Source organism: Meleagris gallopavo, chromosome 2 (genome assembly GCF_000146605.3).
Source record: "Meleagris gallopavo isolate NT-WF06-2002-E0010 breed Aviagen turkey brand Nicholas breeding stock chromosome 2, Turkey_5.1, whole genome shotgun sequence".
Classification (NCBI taxonomy): Eukaryota; Metazoa; Chordata; class Aves; order Galliformes; family Phasianidae; genus Meleagris; species Meleagris gallopavo.
The window spans coordinates 35,269,421-35,289,813 of NC_015012.2; the positions used below are offsets into that span (position 1 = coordinate 35,269,421).

The 20,393-nt window shown below is 43.2% G+C and overlaps 1 protein-coding gene across 6 annotated transcripts in view; it reads left to right on the plus strand.

Moving 5' to 3' along the window:
• The first annotated feature begins 669 nt into the window (after positions 1 to 669).
• LOC100545312 overlaps positions 670 to 20,393 on the plus strand; it is a 43,294-nt gene continuing 23,570 nt past the window's right edge. For 4 of the 6 annotated variants that reach the window (XM_010706976.3, XM_031552410.1, XM_031552413.1 and 1 more), the window contains exons 1-3: positions 670 to 705; positions 7,902 to 7,977; positions 9,212 to 9,702. In XM_010706976.3, coding sequence (XP_010705278.1) covers positions 685 to 705; positions 7,902 to 7,977; positions 9,212 to 9,702 — 588 coding nt within the window. In that variant the 5' untranslated portion in view covers positions 670 to 684. Of the gene's footprint in view, positions 706 to 7,901; positions 7,978 to 9,211; positions 9,703 to 13,509; positions 13,607 to 20,393 lie in introns of all 6 variants that reach the window. The other 2 variants (XM_031552411.1, XM_031552412.1) reach the window with 1 other exon arrangement.

Below are 20,393 nucleotides of genomic sequence, written 5' to 3' on the forward strand. Positions count from 1 at the left end.
TGTTGTGGGGCTTGCGCTTTGAAGTTGGGGCATCTTGGAAGCTGGCTGCCTCTCTCTTCCTCCTCTGCACCTACTATGGCTCACCAAATGGTGGGCAAGATGGACTTTTTTTGTTGTCTTTGATACCATCCCAGAAGAATGGGACTGCAACAACAGAGCATCGTTTGTGTGAGGGTATCATGTAAAGATCACGTGGTAGCCTCTGCAGGCTAGCCTTGATAGCCTGATGGAGAGTAAAACGCTGTAGATACTTAAAGAAAGTTCCTGGAGGATCTGGACATAAGTAAGTGCTTTACCAGGAAGATTTGTGGCAAAGCTGCCGTGAACTGCTTGTGCAGTAATCCCAATCATGGATCTTCCTAGTTGTTCTGTGTCGGCTGGGACAGTGGGGGCTAAGAGCCCATAGACAGCTCTGAGAGCAACTGGCAGCTCTGCAAGCAGCTGGGGCAGTCCAGCCTGTCAACAGCCCTCTCCTCCTTTAGTACTCTTAAGTTTAGAAAGCTGGCCTACTACTCCGGCTCATAGTAGTAAAGCCCCTTCAGTTTGCCAAGACTTAGGCTGTGGTGCTGAGAGCAGAGATCAACACTTTTTGCCTACTGACATGCATCTTCCAAAGTAATGTTGTCATTGTGATGTGACAAAACCTGGGGAGGTGTTCTTCATGCTTGGTAGACTGTGGGGGCCATGGCTTGTGTTCCTCAAATGGTAAGGTGTCTGGATTGGCTTGTCATTGTCCCTGGCGAACACACCTGGGAAAAGCCCTTTGCAGCCTTTCCTGGAATCAACTCCCAACCTTTGCTCCAAAATCAGCTCATATGACAAAACTTAAGAACTCAGAATTGGAAATACCTTTGAGGGGAAAAAGTAGCCAATGCCTGAGTCTAGGTGCCATAAGGAGATTTTGCTTAGTAGTGTTTCTCTCCCACTTCAGGAATAAACAAAACTTATTTTGGGGATGGATGAGGTTTCTTACCTGACTGCAAGGCAAATGGTCCTCATTTGAATTTAGAATTATGAAAGGAGATGAGATGTCTGCATAAAGTATGCCCAGATACCCCAACACTCATTCAGATTTGCAGTGAGAATAGATAAACCTTGGTATCTGACACGTGCAGGGAACAAAATGTATTGATTGGCCCTGGGCAGCTGATTAATCAGTTTGACCAGGCTGCAGGCCTGGTTTTGAGCCAGTGGCTTCAAGGAGAGTGAAGAATTCAATTGCTAATAGCCTAAAGGTCTTGTCTCCTCCCACTGCTGTTGTTCAGAAACAGATCTCACTATACTCCTTTCTTACAGGGTCATGCTGTTTCTCTGATGTAGGTGCTTTATTTCTTTTCTTTCATTCTTTTTTCTTTCATATTTCATACTGTTGTCCTTACCTCTTGTCAACAGAAGTCAGTTTGCTGTGATCTTTATTGGCATGATGAGAAGAAAACTTAAATTGGTTGAATAGTTAATTTCCTATCTTGAGAACAGTTGCCTGAGGGACAGCTAGGTCCTCCAGTTTGCTGAGAATAGATCTTGTTTTATGTAGGGAAAATATGAAATAATCCTTCCATGTCCTGTTACCCAGTTATTACATACAAAGCCAAGTGGTTGTCTGCAGCCAGATGGTTTTTTGTGTGCATTTATATATTTACTTCATTTCTGAGAATTGGTTATTAAGAAGAACTGAAAGTTTTATGGCCAAAGGGTAATTAACAGAAGAGAATAACAATATATGAAATGGACCGTATCAAGCAACAAAATTTAGGAGCTTAAAAAATCAACAACTTGTGTATATATATATATATATATACATATATATATTTTTTTTTTCATAAAAGACCATTTATTCTGACTTTGATGGAGCAAGCTGTTCTTAGGGAACGCTATGGTTTTGCAGAGAACTTCAGCGTAATGCAACTTCCTCTGTCTCTCACCTGAAATGGTCTGTGGAGCTGCCAGTTTAGTATGCTTGATTGCTCTCTGTAGTGCATGAAGCAAGTCAGTTCTGCAAGAACAACACTGGGTTTTGTTTTGTGCATCCACTTGTGATGTAACACCACGTGTAAATGCATGTGCTGTATAGTCTGCTCCTATGGATCGGGCTCAAGAGCACTGAGAATCACGTAATGTCACCTGGAAAGGATCTGGTACATGGAGAGCAAGGGCAAAGTTTTTCATGGACTCTTCCTTTAAGGTTTCTGATCTTATAGATAAAAGATCTCATTTTGAGAGCTGATGTTGTATTACTGGGTTGCTCTGTTGTAAAACAAGGTGGCTTTGGTGTAAAACCATAGAAATGATGCATCTCACATCTGCTTGTACTCAAAAGGGTTAATGTGGGATTTTAAGAGGAGGAGAAGCCTGAAATGTCTCGTGTGCTCCAAATGCATTTTCCAGACTGTAAGGCTTTGTTCCTTGTGTTTGCAAATCTGGCTAATGTAGTTCTTTATGGCTGAGCAGAGGTGAGTGTCGAGTGAGGTCTCCCAACACAAGCAAGTTCTCTTCAGCTAGTGAAGTATCTCATGGCAATGGCAGTTGCCCTCTGGGTCTGCAGAGGAGAAAATGGAAAAACTGTTACCAGATGTGTTGTATATGCCAGCTCCTGTCAGGCTGCACTGCTGAAGAGACCCGTGCGATGCTGGAGAGCTGCTGTAAGTTGTCGGAGAAGCTGGCCTGCGTGGAGGGAACTCTTCTCAGCACAGCTATGTAGTTAGGCCTGTTGGAGTGGGGTGGGAGTTGGGAGGAGTGTATTGAAATCCCTGTAGGCTAAGCAGGATGGTTAGCAGCAGTGTGAGCAGTCATCACCCATCCTACCCTGTCCATAGGTATGAGACAGATGAGGTCAATGCTGTAGGTCCCTCTCATTCTTGGTGTTCCTTGTACTGTCCTCCCCTCCTGCCTGAGAGAGCTGTCAGCCTGTGATAAGTAGCGTTGCTTTTAATCTGTTTGGAGATGAGGTTCAGCAGCACCTGGGCTGTAAATCGCAGACGGAGCTCTGTCACTGTATCTTTGTGCAGGGTGGTTGAGGCCCTGTAATGGAAGGAGAGCTTCAGTCTTTAATCCTTCAGGCTCCTTCTTGTCTTCTTGACTGCTGTGCTTTGTGGTGTCAGCGCTGCTAAATAGCACTGATCCTGCAAGATGGAAGCCAGGGAAATGCAAAGGCTTCGTGCTATGAGTTGTCAGGAGCTGACCTCCTTGCTAGGGAATCTCTTTGCAGCACAAATCTTTTGTAGGTTGCTTCTTTCTGACGTGTTCCTGACACATTATTTTGACGCTGCTTTATTTGCTAATTCCTTTCTGAGCTATGTACCTAAAATGCTGTTTCTGTGCGTTGGATAAGAAGGATAACAGGTGGATACTAGTCTTCTAGGAGAATTCCATGAAACTTGGATATGGTTTAGCCATAAATCTCTTTATCACATCAGCAGAGGCATGAACAGAGTAACACAGAAATGGAGAGAAATGCTGCGTGGCTCCATTGCCACACAATGCCAAACAAAAAACAGAAATGGCTTTGCTATATTCAACATCGGACAAGCCAGGAAAACAAGGGCCGTGTCTCACCAGTCCATCACCAGTTTCAGCCAGATAGCTGCTCTGTCAAGCAAAGCAGTGTTCAGGGGTTACAGATCCTAGGTTTGAATCCTAGCCATTTGCGGGAAAGAGGGGGAAAAAAGTTTGGAGGCAGAGCTCTGGTGGAAAGTTAAAAACAAAATCAAGAAAGAATTGAGAAAGATTTGTCTGAAGTAGGACTGTGCTGCTTGGAAGCCTGCCTGTTGATGGACTGCAGCTGTAAAGTCCATATCTAGTTTGGGCAGTCATTTTTCTCTTGTAGGTGCTTGAAGACTGAACTAAACCTTTCATTTCAAACTCTACTGCTTTTGATTGAGGAGAGAGCAAGTATTACAGCTTGGTTTGCTAGCATTAAGTGCTTATTGCAATTCTGTGTATCTCTAAAATAAAAATTAAAGAACTTGGGAGAAAAAGGAAGTTAGTTAATTTGAAGGTCTGTTTGACTCACTCCTTCCCTATTCCTCACGCTGTTCCATGGCTTGTAACGACCTTTTAGCATCTCATCATCTCCCTTGCTTTCCCACTCTAATTCAGATTTTCTTCAGAGGTGGAATGATGGCACCTCTTTCATTCAAGATCAGGCAGTGTCCCATGGCAACTGCTGCTATTGTTGACCTGGAAAAGTAACTGGGGAAATTTAAGTAAAATGTTTTTAACTAAGACCAAGTCAGCACCTTAGTTATGGAAGAACAGGATTTTTTCCAGCTTAAAGGGAACAAGTGAGTGAGTGGAGAGGCTCTTAGTTCATTTCCTCTCACTGCTCCTTTTTCATGGCTTGTCACAGATCTGTTCAGCAGTTGCATCGTGAAGATCTTGCATAGTATTGGAGCAGACAGTCAGCAGAGGGAAGGAACTGTCTCCTCCCCATTTGCATGGAAATATCTTTGAAATATTTTGCACACCCAGATTATTGCTTATTGAAATGGCTTAGCAAACGCTTCTGCACTCATTTCCACATGCTGTAAGGTGTTCTTCTGTGCTTGCAAGTGCTCATTGCACACTTCTAACACTTCCAGGTTGCATGTGGTTAGCTGGATGCTTATCTTGCTGCTCCTCATGCACATCTCCTCCACTATATCAAACAACTCTGCTCATACTTAATTTTTTAGGGTAGTACAGCCAGTAAGTGAAGACTGCTGGGAAAGATATATTCTGCCATAAAAATAAGGCTGCCTTTTCTTTTTGTAAGCTCATAGATGATTATTAATGTAACTAATTTTGATCATATCATAGCTTAATTTCTCTTCTGTAAGCAAAGACCAGGAGGAGCTGCAGGTTAATAGGATTTCTTTTATTGTGCAAATACAACAGTGTTTCAGGGCATGACTCTAAGGGTGGTTGGGCCTTTTAGTGACTGAGCAATTCTAGCTGCAGCTAGTTGTCATTACTCATATGACAAGCAGCGGTGGGGAAGAGACAGATTTTTGTCTCTAGCTTTTTCTTACATCTGCTTGCTTGTCTTTTATGATAAATCTCTTCCGAAGTTAAATGTTTTGCACTCATTTCTTCTTAAATATCACCTGGCTATTGTACACAAAACCACCTTTACTTACTGGAGGTTGGTGCAAAATCAAATGTACGGGGGAGTTTGTGTTTCCATCTGGCATGAGAGTCCTTAACCTGACAGGATGCATGTCTGGTGCTGGAGGACCCAGGTGTAAGGCTGAAATCCACATCAACAGGAGGCTTCTGTCTTTGAACTTTAGATCTTTGCATTTCTGCAAGAAAGAGTAGAGAGTGGATGGGCACCTGTTCTTGTGGTTTTGTGCCATGCTTGTAAACATTCACATCCATGTGAATTGGAGATCTTCTTTTCTTTGCTTGTGTATGTTGAAGTATAGCATGTGTTCAGGGCAACTCAGAAGGGCAGCATTGGGCTGCCTGTGGGACAAGGAACTTAGAGATTAATTATTTGTGGTGAAACTAGGGATCATCTACATTGCACTTGTGCAGGAAGCAGGCTAGCTGCATTGCACTTGTATGGGGAGGGCTGGGTGTTTTGGAAATGCAGGACCAGCAGACACAAAGACCTTCAGAATGTCAATCGTTGACTCAAATCCAACTCCTGTTTTAATCATCTCAGGCCAGTGACATTGGACAGTGGCTCATTGACCTGTATGTGCTAAGTGTCACAGCCTCTCTTGGAAGCAGAACCGTGTCATGTATTGGCATTCTCATAGCATAAAGCTCAGAGCTGATGGGTTTCCCACGCAGAAACCTTAAAGCTCACTGAAACTCCAGCGATGTCCAAATATATATATTTATTTATTTAGCTCTTGTTATTTATTTTTTAATGTGCAAATGAGCAACAAAGTCAAGTCAGTACCTCTCAGGTTAGAACTGGAGCCCTAGCTTTTGTTCCGATGACAAGGCCACTGTTTGTTCAGCAGCCAGCACAATGGTATCTCAGTGTCAGCTGCCCACCCCCAGGGCACAAACAGGGTATTATACCTGTTCTGGGGACAGCTAGAACTCTGATTTGGCAGTGTTCCTCAGCACTGCCTTTATTAAATAATGTGTATGTGTGAATGTATGCAAGAAAATTGTAGTTGTGATAGAAAAGTAACTCCCTCTGTTTACTTCAAGAATATTAGAAACACAGATAAATCTTGGCCACTTTTCCCATTCATGATCTGACAGCTGGAAAAGTAGCTTAAAAAGACAAACAAGGTAGAAAGATATTTTATGGCTTCATAAAAGGCCTTGTAAATACGGAAGGTTAAAAGGTAGCTCTAAAAGAGAAAGAAAAAGAAGTTGGCAGCAGACTTCTTCAGGGATTAAAAATCTCTAGAGGATGGTGACAAAGTAGGTGAGTTGAACTAATATCTGTCAAAGTTAGTATCAGTCAGTATTTCCCTGCTATTTCTCTGTGTCAGTTATGTATGTCTTTCACTCAGAGGCACCTAATTAAGTGTAGTTGCACTTTTGGGTATCTGGGAGGCTGAAACACCCCAAGGACATTTCCCTGGGAACAGTGGTGGAGGGGAGATGAGTCCGTATCAGTATAATGGTTGCTTGCTGCCTCACCTTACATAAAAGTCAAGCGCAGCTCATGAAACACTTTTCAAGTGGAAACACAGCATGTAACTTTTGAAACCCATTGTCACTGGATACTGTTGTGGCCAGGTAATTTGTGAGACTCAGAGAAAGCTAAGGATGATCGGAATATTTGTTGTTATTTGGGATAAAAAGGTGTAAGGGATAATAAAGCTCATCTTGCAGTGATGTTGTTATTCCAGAAGTCTCTCTTGTGAATGTTTCTGTTGAAGTATTGCATTTTCCTTTGACTCATTTCTTTTTGGCCCTGCCAGAAACACATAGTAAGCTGTGTAGCTCCAAGGTTTGATCAGGTGTAATAACTTCTAGGTATGCCCTGTGCAGCAGATCATAAGTCAGGAACTAGGGAGGTAGGGTTTCCTCTACATATAACCAACTCCTGATGAGTTTCTGATATGACCTGCAAAAATTTGGATTCAGATCTCAGTCCTTCTCAGTAGGTTGCCACCAAGTTTGCTTAGTGTTAGAACACATGTAGTGTAAGTGGTATCTGGGTATGTAGTAAGTGGCTTGCTCAAGTCCATTGGCTGACTCAATGCAAATATCTCTGAAAATTCCTGATAGGCAAAATACATGAGTTGTCATTACTTTTGGGGCAAATATTTAAGGGTGTTCAGTTAAACTTTAAGTATTAGTGTTGGTAGGGAGAGTAAAATGTTGTTTGTCACATTGCTGTAGAAGCCTGTTTCTCTTCTTCGTGTTATATTCTTCAGAGTCATGCTGTAGGAAAGTGAGATGCCTGTTCTTTTGTGGCTTGTGTGTGTCTTCAAGGGGAAGTGTGGGTACATACATAAGATGGCTAAAGTTAACATGCCACATCCACTTGTGGGTGCCTTGCGAGATGATAGTGCTGTTGACAGGATGGTCTTTTTTTTTCCTTTTTTTTTTTTCTTCTCTCTTCCCCCCTACGGTGATGGGTTTTGAAGATTCAGTTGTCCATATGATGTGGATGTGGTAGGCCATGATAGTTATAAGCAGTGCATCTGGGGAGCTAAGGACAGGGTACATTTGTTGTGCTTGGAGAAAGAATTGGAGGTGCAGTAAGGTGGAAATAGTGATAGGTTGTTTGTTCTGTGTTGCTGCAAGTAAGAGGATGTGATGGGAGTTTGAGGTTGGGAGATGAGGATGTGTTAACAGGGAGGTGCTGTGGTGGGGTGTGTGTGGTTAGATGGGGTGGATGCCTGCAGGATATGAGAAGGGGAGGGTGGGGGAAGTGGCTTGGGCAGCAGCAAGGCAATACTCAGTATTCACGATGAAGCCTTTTCTTTCTCCTTGCTCCCTAGATCTCCTATCCCCCAAGTGATGAGGACAGCGATGACTCTGAGGGAGAGAACCAGGAACTTGTTCAAATCGACAGAGGTAAAGGGACAAGATAGGAGGGTCCTGGAATACTACGGTTGAAGTGTGTTTTGATTTTCACGTGTGCTCTGGCAAATGCCTCCTTCGCAGTCCCCACTGTACCACAACCAGATATGTTAAATCAGGCACCTTGAAGTTTTTGGAACCTCACAGAGAGAAGCTGGTGATATCAGATGCTGTAGTCACGCTTTTCTTATCAGTGATAGATACTGTTAACCACATGTTAAGCTGGTAGATGTGGGGTGGTCAATATCTCCATCAGGTCAGCAGCAGAGCTGGGAGTGAGAATGTATCTTCTGATTGATACTTGTGCATCTGCATTGTCTTTGTTCTAGGTTTTATCTTCCTTTTTGCTTCCAGTTTTGACTTCCCATTCCCTATGATCCTGAATTCATTTGTCTAATTAGCTCCTTCCTGTACCGCTGGTATTGGATGGCTCTGTTATTGAATCTAGCCAGGCATTTTGGATAGAAGAAAGGTGTTGAGGTGTCTTGCCATTGTTTTTGGATGTGATTTTTTTTTTTTTTTATCTGCAAGAAATGCATCTGTTGAGCTGCAGTAAGTCTGTGCCATTTATGCATGCCCTATGTTTTATCACAGTTTGGCCAAATTCAAGTGGATTTTTATACTAAGGCAGGAGAACTCAAATTCCTGACCCATAGAGCATGTCCAGCCAAAATTGAAAGTTGTCCTCATGTACTTACCTCCAGAACAGGTAGAGTATGCTGAGCTTATGGCTGAAAGCAGGCACTTTTATATGAAAAATTTTGGAACAGGAGGAGAACCTTTAGCTGCAGAAACCAAATCTGCTATTTGAGCTACAGACATGCTTCTTAGAATTAGAATATTCTTAGAATACCATAACTTACGTGTTTCCTCTGCCCTGAGAACTGGTCACTGGAACTTAATATTTCTAGCTGCAGGTAAGGGCCTGACAGCACACGTGTAGGACCATGTTCTCTCTGCCTTTTGGGGGTAAGGTGGGCAGCAGGTCCATGTTCTTGTGCGACAAGACTTCCAGCTAACAGTTTGTGAGCAGTATGGTCTAAAGAAGATCTGGAAACTTCTGTGGGAAGCATTCAGCAGAGACATTTCTTCTGGGAAGAAAATGTGGAAAACAGCTCAGAAGTTTTCTTGGGAGGAAGTAATGAAAATGGGTCAGGAGAAATGAGGCCCTTTTCATGGCATGAGATAGAGATGTGCTCTGTCATTTCTCTCTCTCTCTTCCCACCAGAGAGAAGACGGAATTGTACCTTGACCCCTCTGGCCACCAACCAGCTCCAGAACCAGGAGAACCAATGCTGCAAGGTCCGGGCTCTTCTCCATGCCAGCCTGGATCGCCACAGCTCAGAAGAGGAGCTGGAGCGCATCAACCGAGAGTTTGCCGCTGAGAAGCGGAAGTGGTCCCAGGTCAGCAGGCTTGCGTGCTGCAGTGACAGCAACAACACCTCCTCCAGTGACGAAGAAGTGAAGAACTTGTGCGCCATGTCCTTCCAGCCTGTTGCAGAGCAGGTTGATGGTCTGCATGCAAGCCCAAGCCCTGTGCTGTTCAGTGCCTCCCCTCCCAAGAGACTCCAGCCTCTGGTGCGCAACCCAGCCTCTAGACCTTTAATCTTGACGAGTGTTGGGGCAGGCCTTGAGCAAGTCATGCCGTGTAAGAGACATCGGCAAGGATATGGGGATAAGATCTGCAGGCCCAGCCTTGACCTGGAAAAAATGCAGCAGGTAAGGCAGAACTTCATACCAGGAAAGTGGCATCACTTGAGAGGAGGTGTTATAAGCTAAAGTGGAAGAGGATTATTGAGGCAGGGCTCAGTAAATTCAAGAAATTGTTTCCTGTGATTGTGCCTTCAGAGGCATAATTGGTTCTGCAGTTCTTCTGCAGTCTGTCTAGGATAAATTAGTTTAGATACCTCTTCTAAGAGGTAAAGTTGCTGCAACTTTAATGGCTTTTGCTACAGTTGTGCCTCTATCTTGGTACATGTTAGGAATGCAACACGTAGTCTGAATTATTGTATGGCATTGGAACAAAATCACTGGAATTCAGTCAGGTTACTCCTGCTGCCGTGAACTGAATCATGCCATTTACTCTGATAGGAACTAATTGTTCAGGGGTTATAAATGAGCATCTGTGCAGTGGAAGTAGGTGTAGATTTGATGCTAGGTACTAAGTATCTGTGAGTTTCTTGACCTCTTTGGACTTGTCTTTTTCTGCTTTCTGCGAGTTTTACAGCAATGTAAAACTATACTTTTTACGTCCTTAATAGTTTACAAAAGCAAACTGCGTTAGCTGCAGTTATTCTTGGGATAAGGGGCTGAGACTGAGGTATAGTTAGCCCAGGGTCAGCTGAGTAAGAGACATGTGACGTGCTTGGTATAGGATGTGAGTTGGCCTGCACAGTGCCTGTCTGTTGCTGCTCTTCAAAGAGGTGTTGCTGTAGAGTTAGTATTGCAAACTGGTCTTCATTATTTGTTTTTCTTGCACTGGTATAGTGTCAGTCTGAAAGAGTATCTGCAGACATCTGCTGACCCTGGTAAATTGCAGTAATTTAAAGACAGTTATTTTGAATTCTGAATTTCCTCTCATTAGGGAAGAATTTTGCTGCCTCTGGTTGGCTGGATGTACTAGATTTGACCTCATGAAGAATGTTCCCATTAAGCCTATGAGATGGACCAATTGGGGGGGAAAAAAAAAAAAGAATAACACAGAAACAACTATGTATTTATTTTCCATTTCTTAAGCTTATTTTAAAATGATACGTTTTGGGAGACTTTAGCGTAGGCAAGCCAACACAAAGGGAGATGCAGCCTGAATTTTGTAGGACTTTGATCATTTGTATTTTTATATTTTTAATTGGTTTATTTTCAACTGGTAAGCTCTTGAAGTGTTATGATTATTTCTTCCTTGATCCAGAAAGTCTCACTCACTGTGTGTCTTTTCTTGTCTCCTGTACTTTTTTCTGCTATGAAAATCATGAGAGAAGTGGTGTAGATTCAGACTTTTGCTGACTTGTTTCTTAGGACAGTGATGTGAAATCTGTTTTTGATTTTGAGTTCTGCAGAATCCGTATGTGAAGTTGGGCAGGTCTTGGTCATATCCCTATCCCCTAGCTGTCCAACAGGAGCTATGAATTTCTTTCTTCATCTGTCTTCATTCTCCAATAAAAATGCCACTTTATACCAAATGCCCAGACATTTAATAAATGTGCCTTTTTAGTTATCAAAACAGTGCAGATGAGCAGAGTTGATATTAACTGGCTACTCTAAGGCTCCACCTGGATTCTGTCCATCAAGCCACTCTTGCTTTGTGATTTGTTTCCTTACTATCTTACGTGTTTATTTGCCAGAATGAAGCTGAGGGACTTGATCAGATGGATGCTTTTCTGAACAGCAGATGTTTGCCACACTTGTCCCCGAGCATTCATGCAGTTCCATGTAACTGGCAAAATTATTTAGTTCTAGAAGCAAATGCCTTCAGAGACAGGAAGATACGTATATGTGCATGCTATATTTGCTCAGGTGTGGGTGAAGAGATGGTGAGTGCTTTGTCTTTGCATCAAATCCTGTTTCAGTTGGATGGTGATAGAAGATTAGTCCAGAGAGTTGTGGTATGGAGTGGCTCTGTGTTGGGATGCTTAAGCTGTTTTTAGGATTGAACAAACAAGGCAGTTTTTGCAGGAAGACATGCCTTCCTCAGCTCCAGTGAATTTATGCCTTTTTATAAGGAAGGAGAACAACTTTGTGAGAGAAAAGTGGGCTGGGGGAAGTCTGAGTGCATTTAAGGGATTAGGGTATTGCTGTGCTTCTACCTCCATGGCCTGTGGATAAAATGGAAATCTCCACCATCTGGACCTTTCAGCTCAGCCTTTCTCAGCAGGAGAGGCTGCATAAGAGCATGTTTAAAACGTCCCATTCTGGTTAGGTGCCAAGCCATGTCTTTCCAGCTTCACAGGACAGTGTGATTCTACCCTTTTGTGCCCCAGCCATCAGTTTGGACAGTTGCCGGAGCATTACCCACCCTGGTTGGTTAGCTACCCGCTTCATCTCTTCTCTATTGAGGCTAAGAAGGGGAATTCAATACACGCTTTTCTTCACTTCTCCAAAGGACTGGAAAATTACCTCAGAAGACTTCTTCTTTTCTTTCCCTTAATTGGGCTGAAATACCCTGGCTCGTGCAGATGCCTGTATTGCTGCAGTGAATGCCTTCTCCTAGCTGCCCCTTGATCATGGTTCTTAGATAGCAACCTCATTACACACAGGCCCTGCTGCCAACCACTTGCCATTTAACGAAGGCTGTGTGTGTGTCTCAGAAAGACTGGCCCCCTGTTAACATGAGCAGATCTGGCTTTTGTGGCAGTGCTGATTTTCGAGGTCAAGCAGAGCATGGAGAGCTTTTGATGGTTTGAGGTAAAGGCAAGAAGGACCACAAAGTTTGACAGACATATAAGGAGGTCCGGAGGGTGAGATTGATTGTTCTTGACATGCTCTGTAAACAGAGAGGAAGTAGATGATCCTTCCTCCTGTGCCATTTATTGGGGCTTGCTGGAGCTCTGTTGACTTTTCAAGATGGTGAGAGTGGATTTCAGAGAGCAGCCTTTGCAGGGAGGGAGATCGTAATCTGAGAGCAGCTGTGGGTTGGCAAGATGAGTAAACAAACTGTTTTCATTTATATGTGGGTAGGTGGTTGGTAGGGAAAGCATCGTTTAAAAGTACAAAGCAGAATCTGCATACCTAGGTTATGCTATGAGTCATTGGGTAGTTTTGAACAAGTGAAACGCTTCTACTATGGTTTACCTGTGTGTATGAGTAGATAATATCAAACTTTCATTGTCTTATGGAGGCCTAATGTATCATTTAGAATGCTTTGAGATTCTAGGATGAAAAGGGCTAGCACAAAAGAGAAAAATGCACCTAAAACTTGAATTTCTTGTTGCAGACACTGCACTGTTTTGGTGAGTGAATAGTTTCAGTGTATGATGGGTGATGGAGGCTTTGTCTTGGCTTGGCATTGAAGTGACCTGGGGCAGCATTATCTCTGATCTGAACTTAGCTGTATGATCAAGCTCAACGGTTCTTCTGATGAATACTTGAATGCTGGCATTTTGGTCGGGCAGGCACTGGCAGGCTTTGAAAGCTTTCTTTTGGGCTGATATCAATTGCACAGAAGCTGCAGGAAAGCAAGCTATGGGCATGCACCATAAAATGATGAAGGAAGGTTCAGCATGTGCACTCTGGTCCACTGAGGTCTGGGCTTCATGCTGCTAATGGATCCAGGGTGAAATTTCTACATCCTTAACACAGCTGGGCTTTGCCCTCGCCTGCCTCTCCCAAACTTGACAAATAGCTTCCAGATAGAGAATGTGAGAGCTCACAAGTCCTTTTCACCTTTCATGTTTCCATTTGAATCCAGCCCTTGTCAGTTACTGAAAATTGTTATCGTCTGTTGCCTTTTCTGAGCTTGCCTCTCACTGCTCAGGGATGCCAGAAAACCCACTCCTGCATTGCTGATATTTTCATCTCTCTCTGTCCTAGGCCTCGCTCCCCAGAGTGACTGAGTCATTGATCTGTGCTGAACATAATGGTTTTCACCACTTCTTCGTGGACCCAGTCCAGAATTTGTCTGTTCCAGGTGTGAAAAGCTGAGCCATAGCAGTTCTTTGTCCTCAAGTACAGTTGTTTGCTTCTTGAAGCAATATAATAAGGAAACTCTTGCAGAAACCAGTTGCGCCATGATAGAATGAGAAATTCTGCTTCTGGTAACCTTCTGCTATTTTGCTTTTATTTTTCACCTCCAAAAAATACTCTATGGCAGCTGTTCATCCCGCACTGAAGCCTCTGACCATCTCACCCCTGCCAATATTTGGCCATGAAGCAGCCAATAAAACAAATGCTATTTATTTAATGCTATAACAAAAGCTGCTGCAAGACAATCCTAGCATGGGAAAGTCAGGGGCTGAAAAAAAAAGAAGTATTAGACTGATCATCTAGCAAGGATATAGTTCTGCTGCAGGAGGCTCTGGGATTCCGGACACGTACCGTGTGGGGCACAGTAGATCTCTCATTTTTTTTCCTCTTTTTGAAAGAGGAGATGTTCTCTTCTGATTTGTTGTCTCACAGTGCCCTCCATCTGATGTCTGGTTTGTGGATTCAGGAAATTGTAATCTGATGATAAAGTATGGTGTGGGGAGGAAGAGTGCCTTCTGAGAATGCCCAGGACTGGGAAGTAGAGAGACTCAGTAACAAGGGAAGGCATGAGCAACCTCATGGTGTTCAGAGGAGGTGATTGCAGTTCTGTCAGGCAGTAAATATCTTTCTCTGCATCCTGAGTGTTTCCTGGATGGTCTTACTCTCTAATCCATGCAAAAACATACTGCCGTGGAAGTGTCTGCATGCTGTCAGGGCTGGATGAATCAGAGCAGAATAGAGTAGTAAGCCATGCAGAGTTTAGCATACCTGCTTTCTAGGAAGGAGAATGTTTTCCTTTCCTTTCCTGAGGGAGGCAAGTGATGTTGTTATTTTGCTGATAGTAAGGCTGAAGTTCACCTCCTGCCATGGTGCCTGCTTCTAAACATTAAAGGCAAGATGAGTAAGATAAATCATTCTGCTCCTAAACTTTTGGCACAGATCAGCATGATAGAGGTTAAGCAATCTCACAGAATGGCTGAGTTTGGAAGGAACCTCTGAGAATCATCTTGTCCAACTGTCCTGCACCAGCAGGGCCAAATAGAGCCAGTGGTCCAGGATCAGGTCCAGACGGCTTTTAAATATCTCCCAGGATGCAGACTGCACATCTGTGTATGGGTGCTTCTGTCTGGAAATCTTTCTCTCTTTTTCCCCTATATATCTATCTGTGTAACTGTGCCTTCTCTTGCGAGGAGATGTTAAGTGATACAGTTATTTGGACTGCTGTAGAGCTTTGGTACCGTTGGTTGCATCCAAGCATGAGCCAGTAGTGAGAATATCTGCTGAAACATCTGGAACCTGGTTCCTTGAAGTGCTGCTTTGGACCTTGAAAGACAATATCGTTGGTGACTAGTTTGGTTAGGGTGATCTGGAGTATACCAGAGAGCTTGAATGAGTTAATGGAAGAACGTAATGAAGGGAAGAGAGAGATATGTGAGTGAGGAAGGGGAAGAAGAGGATAGAAATCAGTAGAAACAACTAAGAATCTTGATTTTTATTTATTTATTTATTTTTAATTTATTTTTGGTATCAAGATTCCCAAAGGGACAATAATAGTACCTGGCACCAGTGGTAGTAAGTTACGAGCCTGAGGTTAAAGCCAGGGGCTTATCATTTAGATTGGCAGGCTTGCTGGCTACCTTCCCAACTCAGCTGTCTTTCTTTTTTCTCTTAGCTCCAAAGCCTGGTAAGAAGATCTTAGGCTAGAGCTGGTTCTTTGGCTGCAGACCAGGGAGAGGAGATCAAATGGGCATATGGGCACCAGTGGCATATGTCCTTGGGATTTGACTTAGGGAGATGTTCTGGATGGTACTACGTGCTGTTTTATCTACTGGTGTAGATAAATAATACTGAGGAGTAGGTACTCCTGGAGGGAGCAAGTGGGCTGTCCCAGGGTATCTAGAAGAGGTGAACTAGTTGAGAAAGTGAAAGGCAGGCAGGGAATGTGCTCCCATCTCTGGTGCCAGCATCAGTCTGTACATGAATGGGCTTTTGACCTCTGTGTCGTTTTTTTTATCTCTTGTCAGAGCACCACTGAAACTAATACCTACTGTTACTACAAGAAGGCAAAGCCCAGTGTCCTGTACCTACTGGCAGTGGTTTATGGTGGGCTGCCAGCAGGCTGCAGCAAAAATCATGCAGCAAAACCCAGAGATTGTAATTGCAGCAATGACACAGCTGGTCAAAATGTGTAGTGGGGTGAATGGTTGATTGCCACAGCGTGGGCACTGGGTTGTGTACCCAAGGGTGACCATCTTTTTGCATATATTCTGTCTCCTTTGTGTTGTCTGCTGTAGGCCCTTTTTGAAGAAGGTTTTGCAAGGATTTTTTGTTTCTCGCTTTGACACGACAGTGCAGGATAATGCTGGTGTGCTCCCTCTCTCTGAATTCGGCCCAAGTAGCCTTAAGGGGCTGGCAAATTAAGAAGTTTTGCTGCAACTTCTTTTACTTTCTAACAAGACCACTTAATAGATGTTGCCTGTAAATGAAGGTCAAGGCCTTCTTTCTAGTGGTCTCTAGAATAGAGCAGGATTATCCTCACCTCCCTCCTCTTTGACATGTCTGGACTAGAAGGAGTGCCTGGGTTGGGTCCCAGTGTGGCTGTTTGTTAGCCAGATACCTCTCCCTTCCCACTCCTCCCTCAGCATGTGGCTCATTGTGATACAAATATCTCATCGTTGCCTGGGGAGAAAAGGAGTTAGCAGGCGGCTTTGCCATATGCTGTAACTGCCCGTGTTGTATTCAGTCTGCAGATGAATGGATCTCTCTTCAGGCGTGATAAGTTGCATCTTTTGCTTATGGTAACAACCTCTGAAGAAGAGAAAGATTTACAGTTAACTTCTTCTGAGGAACGTTGAGGTGAACTTGAAGGGATTGGAAAGGGTAGAGTAAGCAGCTGTTTGGACCCAAGGGTTTGTTCCTGTTGTAGCCAAGACAGCATGGGATGCTGGTGTCAGTATTCTGATTGCTTTTTTTTTTGACTTGATTATATAGATGAGAACCTGGAATGAGTGGAAGAAATAGGTTAGGCCTTTTCTTTGTTCCTCCCCAGCTGCCACTAGTAGCATTGAATTCCCATCTTAAGCATTTACACAAGTGACTAGTCAGCACCCACAAGATAATGGGAGCTGTTACTGCTTAAAAATCACACTGTAAGAGCAAGTTATGAAAGTCATGGTAGCAAGAGATGGAGTGTAAGAGCTTGTTTTTTTTTCCCTCTGCTCTCTCCTGGTGCTGTGTAGCCCTGTATCTCAAGTCAAGACACTTTCCTTGTTTAGCTGTTATTACCAGTGGTGCTTGAGAAGTGACCCAGGTACCTTAGCAATCTGTGTCCTCCTAGGAAGAGAGGGCAAGAAGGATGGAGGATGTTGTGGTGGTGCAGGCTTGGAAACAGCAGAAACAGAGATGTCTTCTGATTGATTTATTAATGCAAGTGCTTCAGTTTTGCTACCACAGACTGAAAGTAGGCAGCCTGTCTTGGAGCAAGTCTGAGACTTGAAAACCACAGCGGCCATTATTGTTGAGCAGGCAGAAGCTGGCTGAGCTTTTAAGGCCAAGTCTGTGACTAGAGTAAACGCTCTAGGAAATACTGTTTTTTGAGAAGAGCTTTGGTGCAGTAGAATAGTCAGCCTGGCTGTCATCAGTGCAGCTGTCCTTGGCGTGGGCTGGGGCTTAGCTCTGATTTTCTGCCTTAACTCTGAATAGCCTCTCCATTGTTGGCTCAAATGAGAACTGTGCTGCTGGGCTCTGCTTTTGCTGTCTTTAAGCTGGTTGATGTCAGTGAGAGTTTTGGGCATTGGTCCATGGCTCATCTCACAGAAGGAGGCACTCAACAGTGGCATCTACTTCTCATGTAAATTGAAAAAGCATTAAACCAGTGCAGATTCACCTCTAAAGCTTCCTGTTCTTCTCTAGAGCTTTGCTCCCAGACATACACTTCTAGATGAGCTGCAGTTGATTATGATGAAATAATGATCAGTAAGTCAGAGACAAACACCTCGAGCCCCAACCAAAAATGTGTCACTACTTTTTTTCTAAATGCAAGATTTCAAAAGCATAGCTGTGTCTTGGGGGCCACGAGTAAATTAAAAATACGTAAATGAAGATATTTCAAAGAAACCCTATTAAGCTTGCTGGCTTTCCTCTTTGAAAATGTTATTTTTCAATCTCTTAGACATTCCTAGCTCATTTAAAGTACCTCTTCAGGTTCATTCAGAAATGAATTTGCAAAGCTCAAGATTCTGTACAGTATTAGGAATTTAATGTAAATGATAAGGCTGTGAAAATTGAAAATTAATTTTTATTTTTACAAATATGCTTGTGTTTTAAAATCCTCGCGTATCTTTGTGTGGAATAATTCCACCTTCCTGTGTTTGAACGTGGAAAACTAGGTTGAGCAGTTATAGAAATGATTAAACCGTGAATTATTTCACAGGTTACTTTGCTAGTGCTGTTTGATGTGCTCATTTTTGACAGCATAGATGAGTCTTTTGCCTATCTGTGGAGAGTTTAGAAATTCCTTATCTTGTATGTTGCTTCACAGGCTCATCAGACACTCCTATGGGTTCTGACATGGTGATATGTGGGGATAATGGGACTAAGAAACAAGGAACAGTTTAACAAAACATTTTCCAAAATGCAAAGCTAAGAGGATCTGTGTAGTTCTGTAATAGATAGAGCTATCCTTAAACTAGAGTCAGATGCCTGATTTTTGTTGCTGCTATAAATCCATACCTGTTATATTACAGATGTTGTGGTTTGCAACAGGGGAAACCACCACAGGTCAGGGAATGACTGAGTCAAGTCATTTGCTTTTCAAGTGCTAATATTCCAATCACTCAAACAAATTGTCTCAAAACTATTCATATAAATGTGATATAAATTCTTGCTTTTATTATCAACCTTCTTCTCCCCACAGAGGATCACAGCAGGCTAGCCTTCAGACATTCAGGTCTGCCTCCCTCTGTACTCTGTTCTTTACTCTCTTAATGAGATGATCTGAACTTTTCCTGTTATCCAGTGTGGTGAGTGGAAGAGCTCTCATGATCCTACGATGTGACCACTCTGTAAGCATGAGGACAAAAAAAAAAGTCCTAAACGATCTATGTGTTGAAATTGATGTCATGAACACTGGCATGTGTTATACAGGCTCTGGTACAGAGCTTACAGAACGTTAAGTTGAATATCTATTTCCAAGTATTTGGAAAGTGGATCTCGATGCAGATAGTGCAGTTGCTTATGTCAAGTCAGCAGTTCTCCAGCAATTTCCTAATGGGTGCAGCTCTAAGGGTTGCCATGCTCTGCTAACATCTGCTTATAAGTGTAGCAGCCTCCTCCTGGTTCTGAGCTAATACTTGACTGCTTTTTCATAGGAGACATTCAAAAGATTGGCAAAAGTGACGTGTCTCCTGTGCTGGTGTTCACAGATCTGAGGAAATACTGAAGCTCTTGAGCACTGAAGCGTGTGGGTAAAAGAACTGGTTGCATCACTTCTCATGTTGGAGAGGATTTTGTGTTGTCTGGAGCCCCATGCAGCCATGAGGGTGTGGACAGAGGGGATGCAGTGGGATATCAAGGTCCATGAGTGCTCATCACCAGCAATGAAGGGAGCTACCTACCTACTTAGAAGGATAGGCAAAGAACCAGCCAGAGATTGTGGGCTCCAATGAAATCCTTGCAAGCTGCTCGTGTTGGTACAGGGCCCAGGCCTGCTCTATCAGAGTTGGTAGATCAAGCTCCATCACAAGCTCAGAGTTTTGTCCCACAAATGGCACCTAAAGCCCCATGTGCTGTTCAGTGCTGTGCTGCAAGGAAGGTGTGGGCTGGGACTGCTGCACTGGGACGTGGCTCACATCATAGGCAGGCAGAACATTCTATAAGCACAGTGGTTAATTACATGCTTTATAAATGGATTAACTGCTTGGAGTAAGAGGCCTTTATCCTGTTAGCTAACCAACCACTTCACGGTGTTTGCTTGTCGCTACTGTGTATGTGATGCTCAACAGGGAGCAGGAGAACATGTAGATGATAAGGTGGAAAATTTGAGAATGGTTGGGTTACTTTATCACTTCTTTCTGTAGTGATTAAGGTTCTACTGCTGCAGTTTCCAAGATGTTTACATGAAGATCAAAAAAAGAAAAAAAAAAAGTACTCTCTGGTCTGCTAATCATCTTCTGACCTGTAATTTCTAATATAGTACTTACTTATGTAAAATTATTTTCAATGTGCTTGCAAACAAACGGGATCTCACAAATAAGCATAGTCACGAAGGAAGAAGATGCTGAAATAAGCTGTGCTGACATGACGTGCAGTGTGTGTCAGAATTGAAAAAAATGGGACTCTATAACCTGTGTTCAGATTCTGTGGAGCCTGAACCAGCCCCATGGTTTGGGATGTTTGCTTGTTTGTTTCTTTGATACAGGTTTGTTTTGGCTTCTCTGAGCTATTTTTGCAGTCAGTCTGCATTTGGCTTGTTCAGATCTTCTCTGCTGTCCACAAATCCAAGTTCTCATCTGAAGATATGACCTTGTGTATTATGTAATATATATTATACATAAAGCTGTCTTTGTGTGTGCTGTTGGCAGCACTGGTTTGAACCCAAGGCAAGGGTTCCAAAGGAATGGTATCCTTTGCTGTGCTCAGCTGCTGAGGTGATGGGAAGCAATTCTAAATCACCTTTGGAATTTCCATTATAAAGAACAGGCTATGTGTGCCATCAGTACCACTTGAGATAG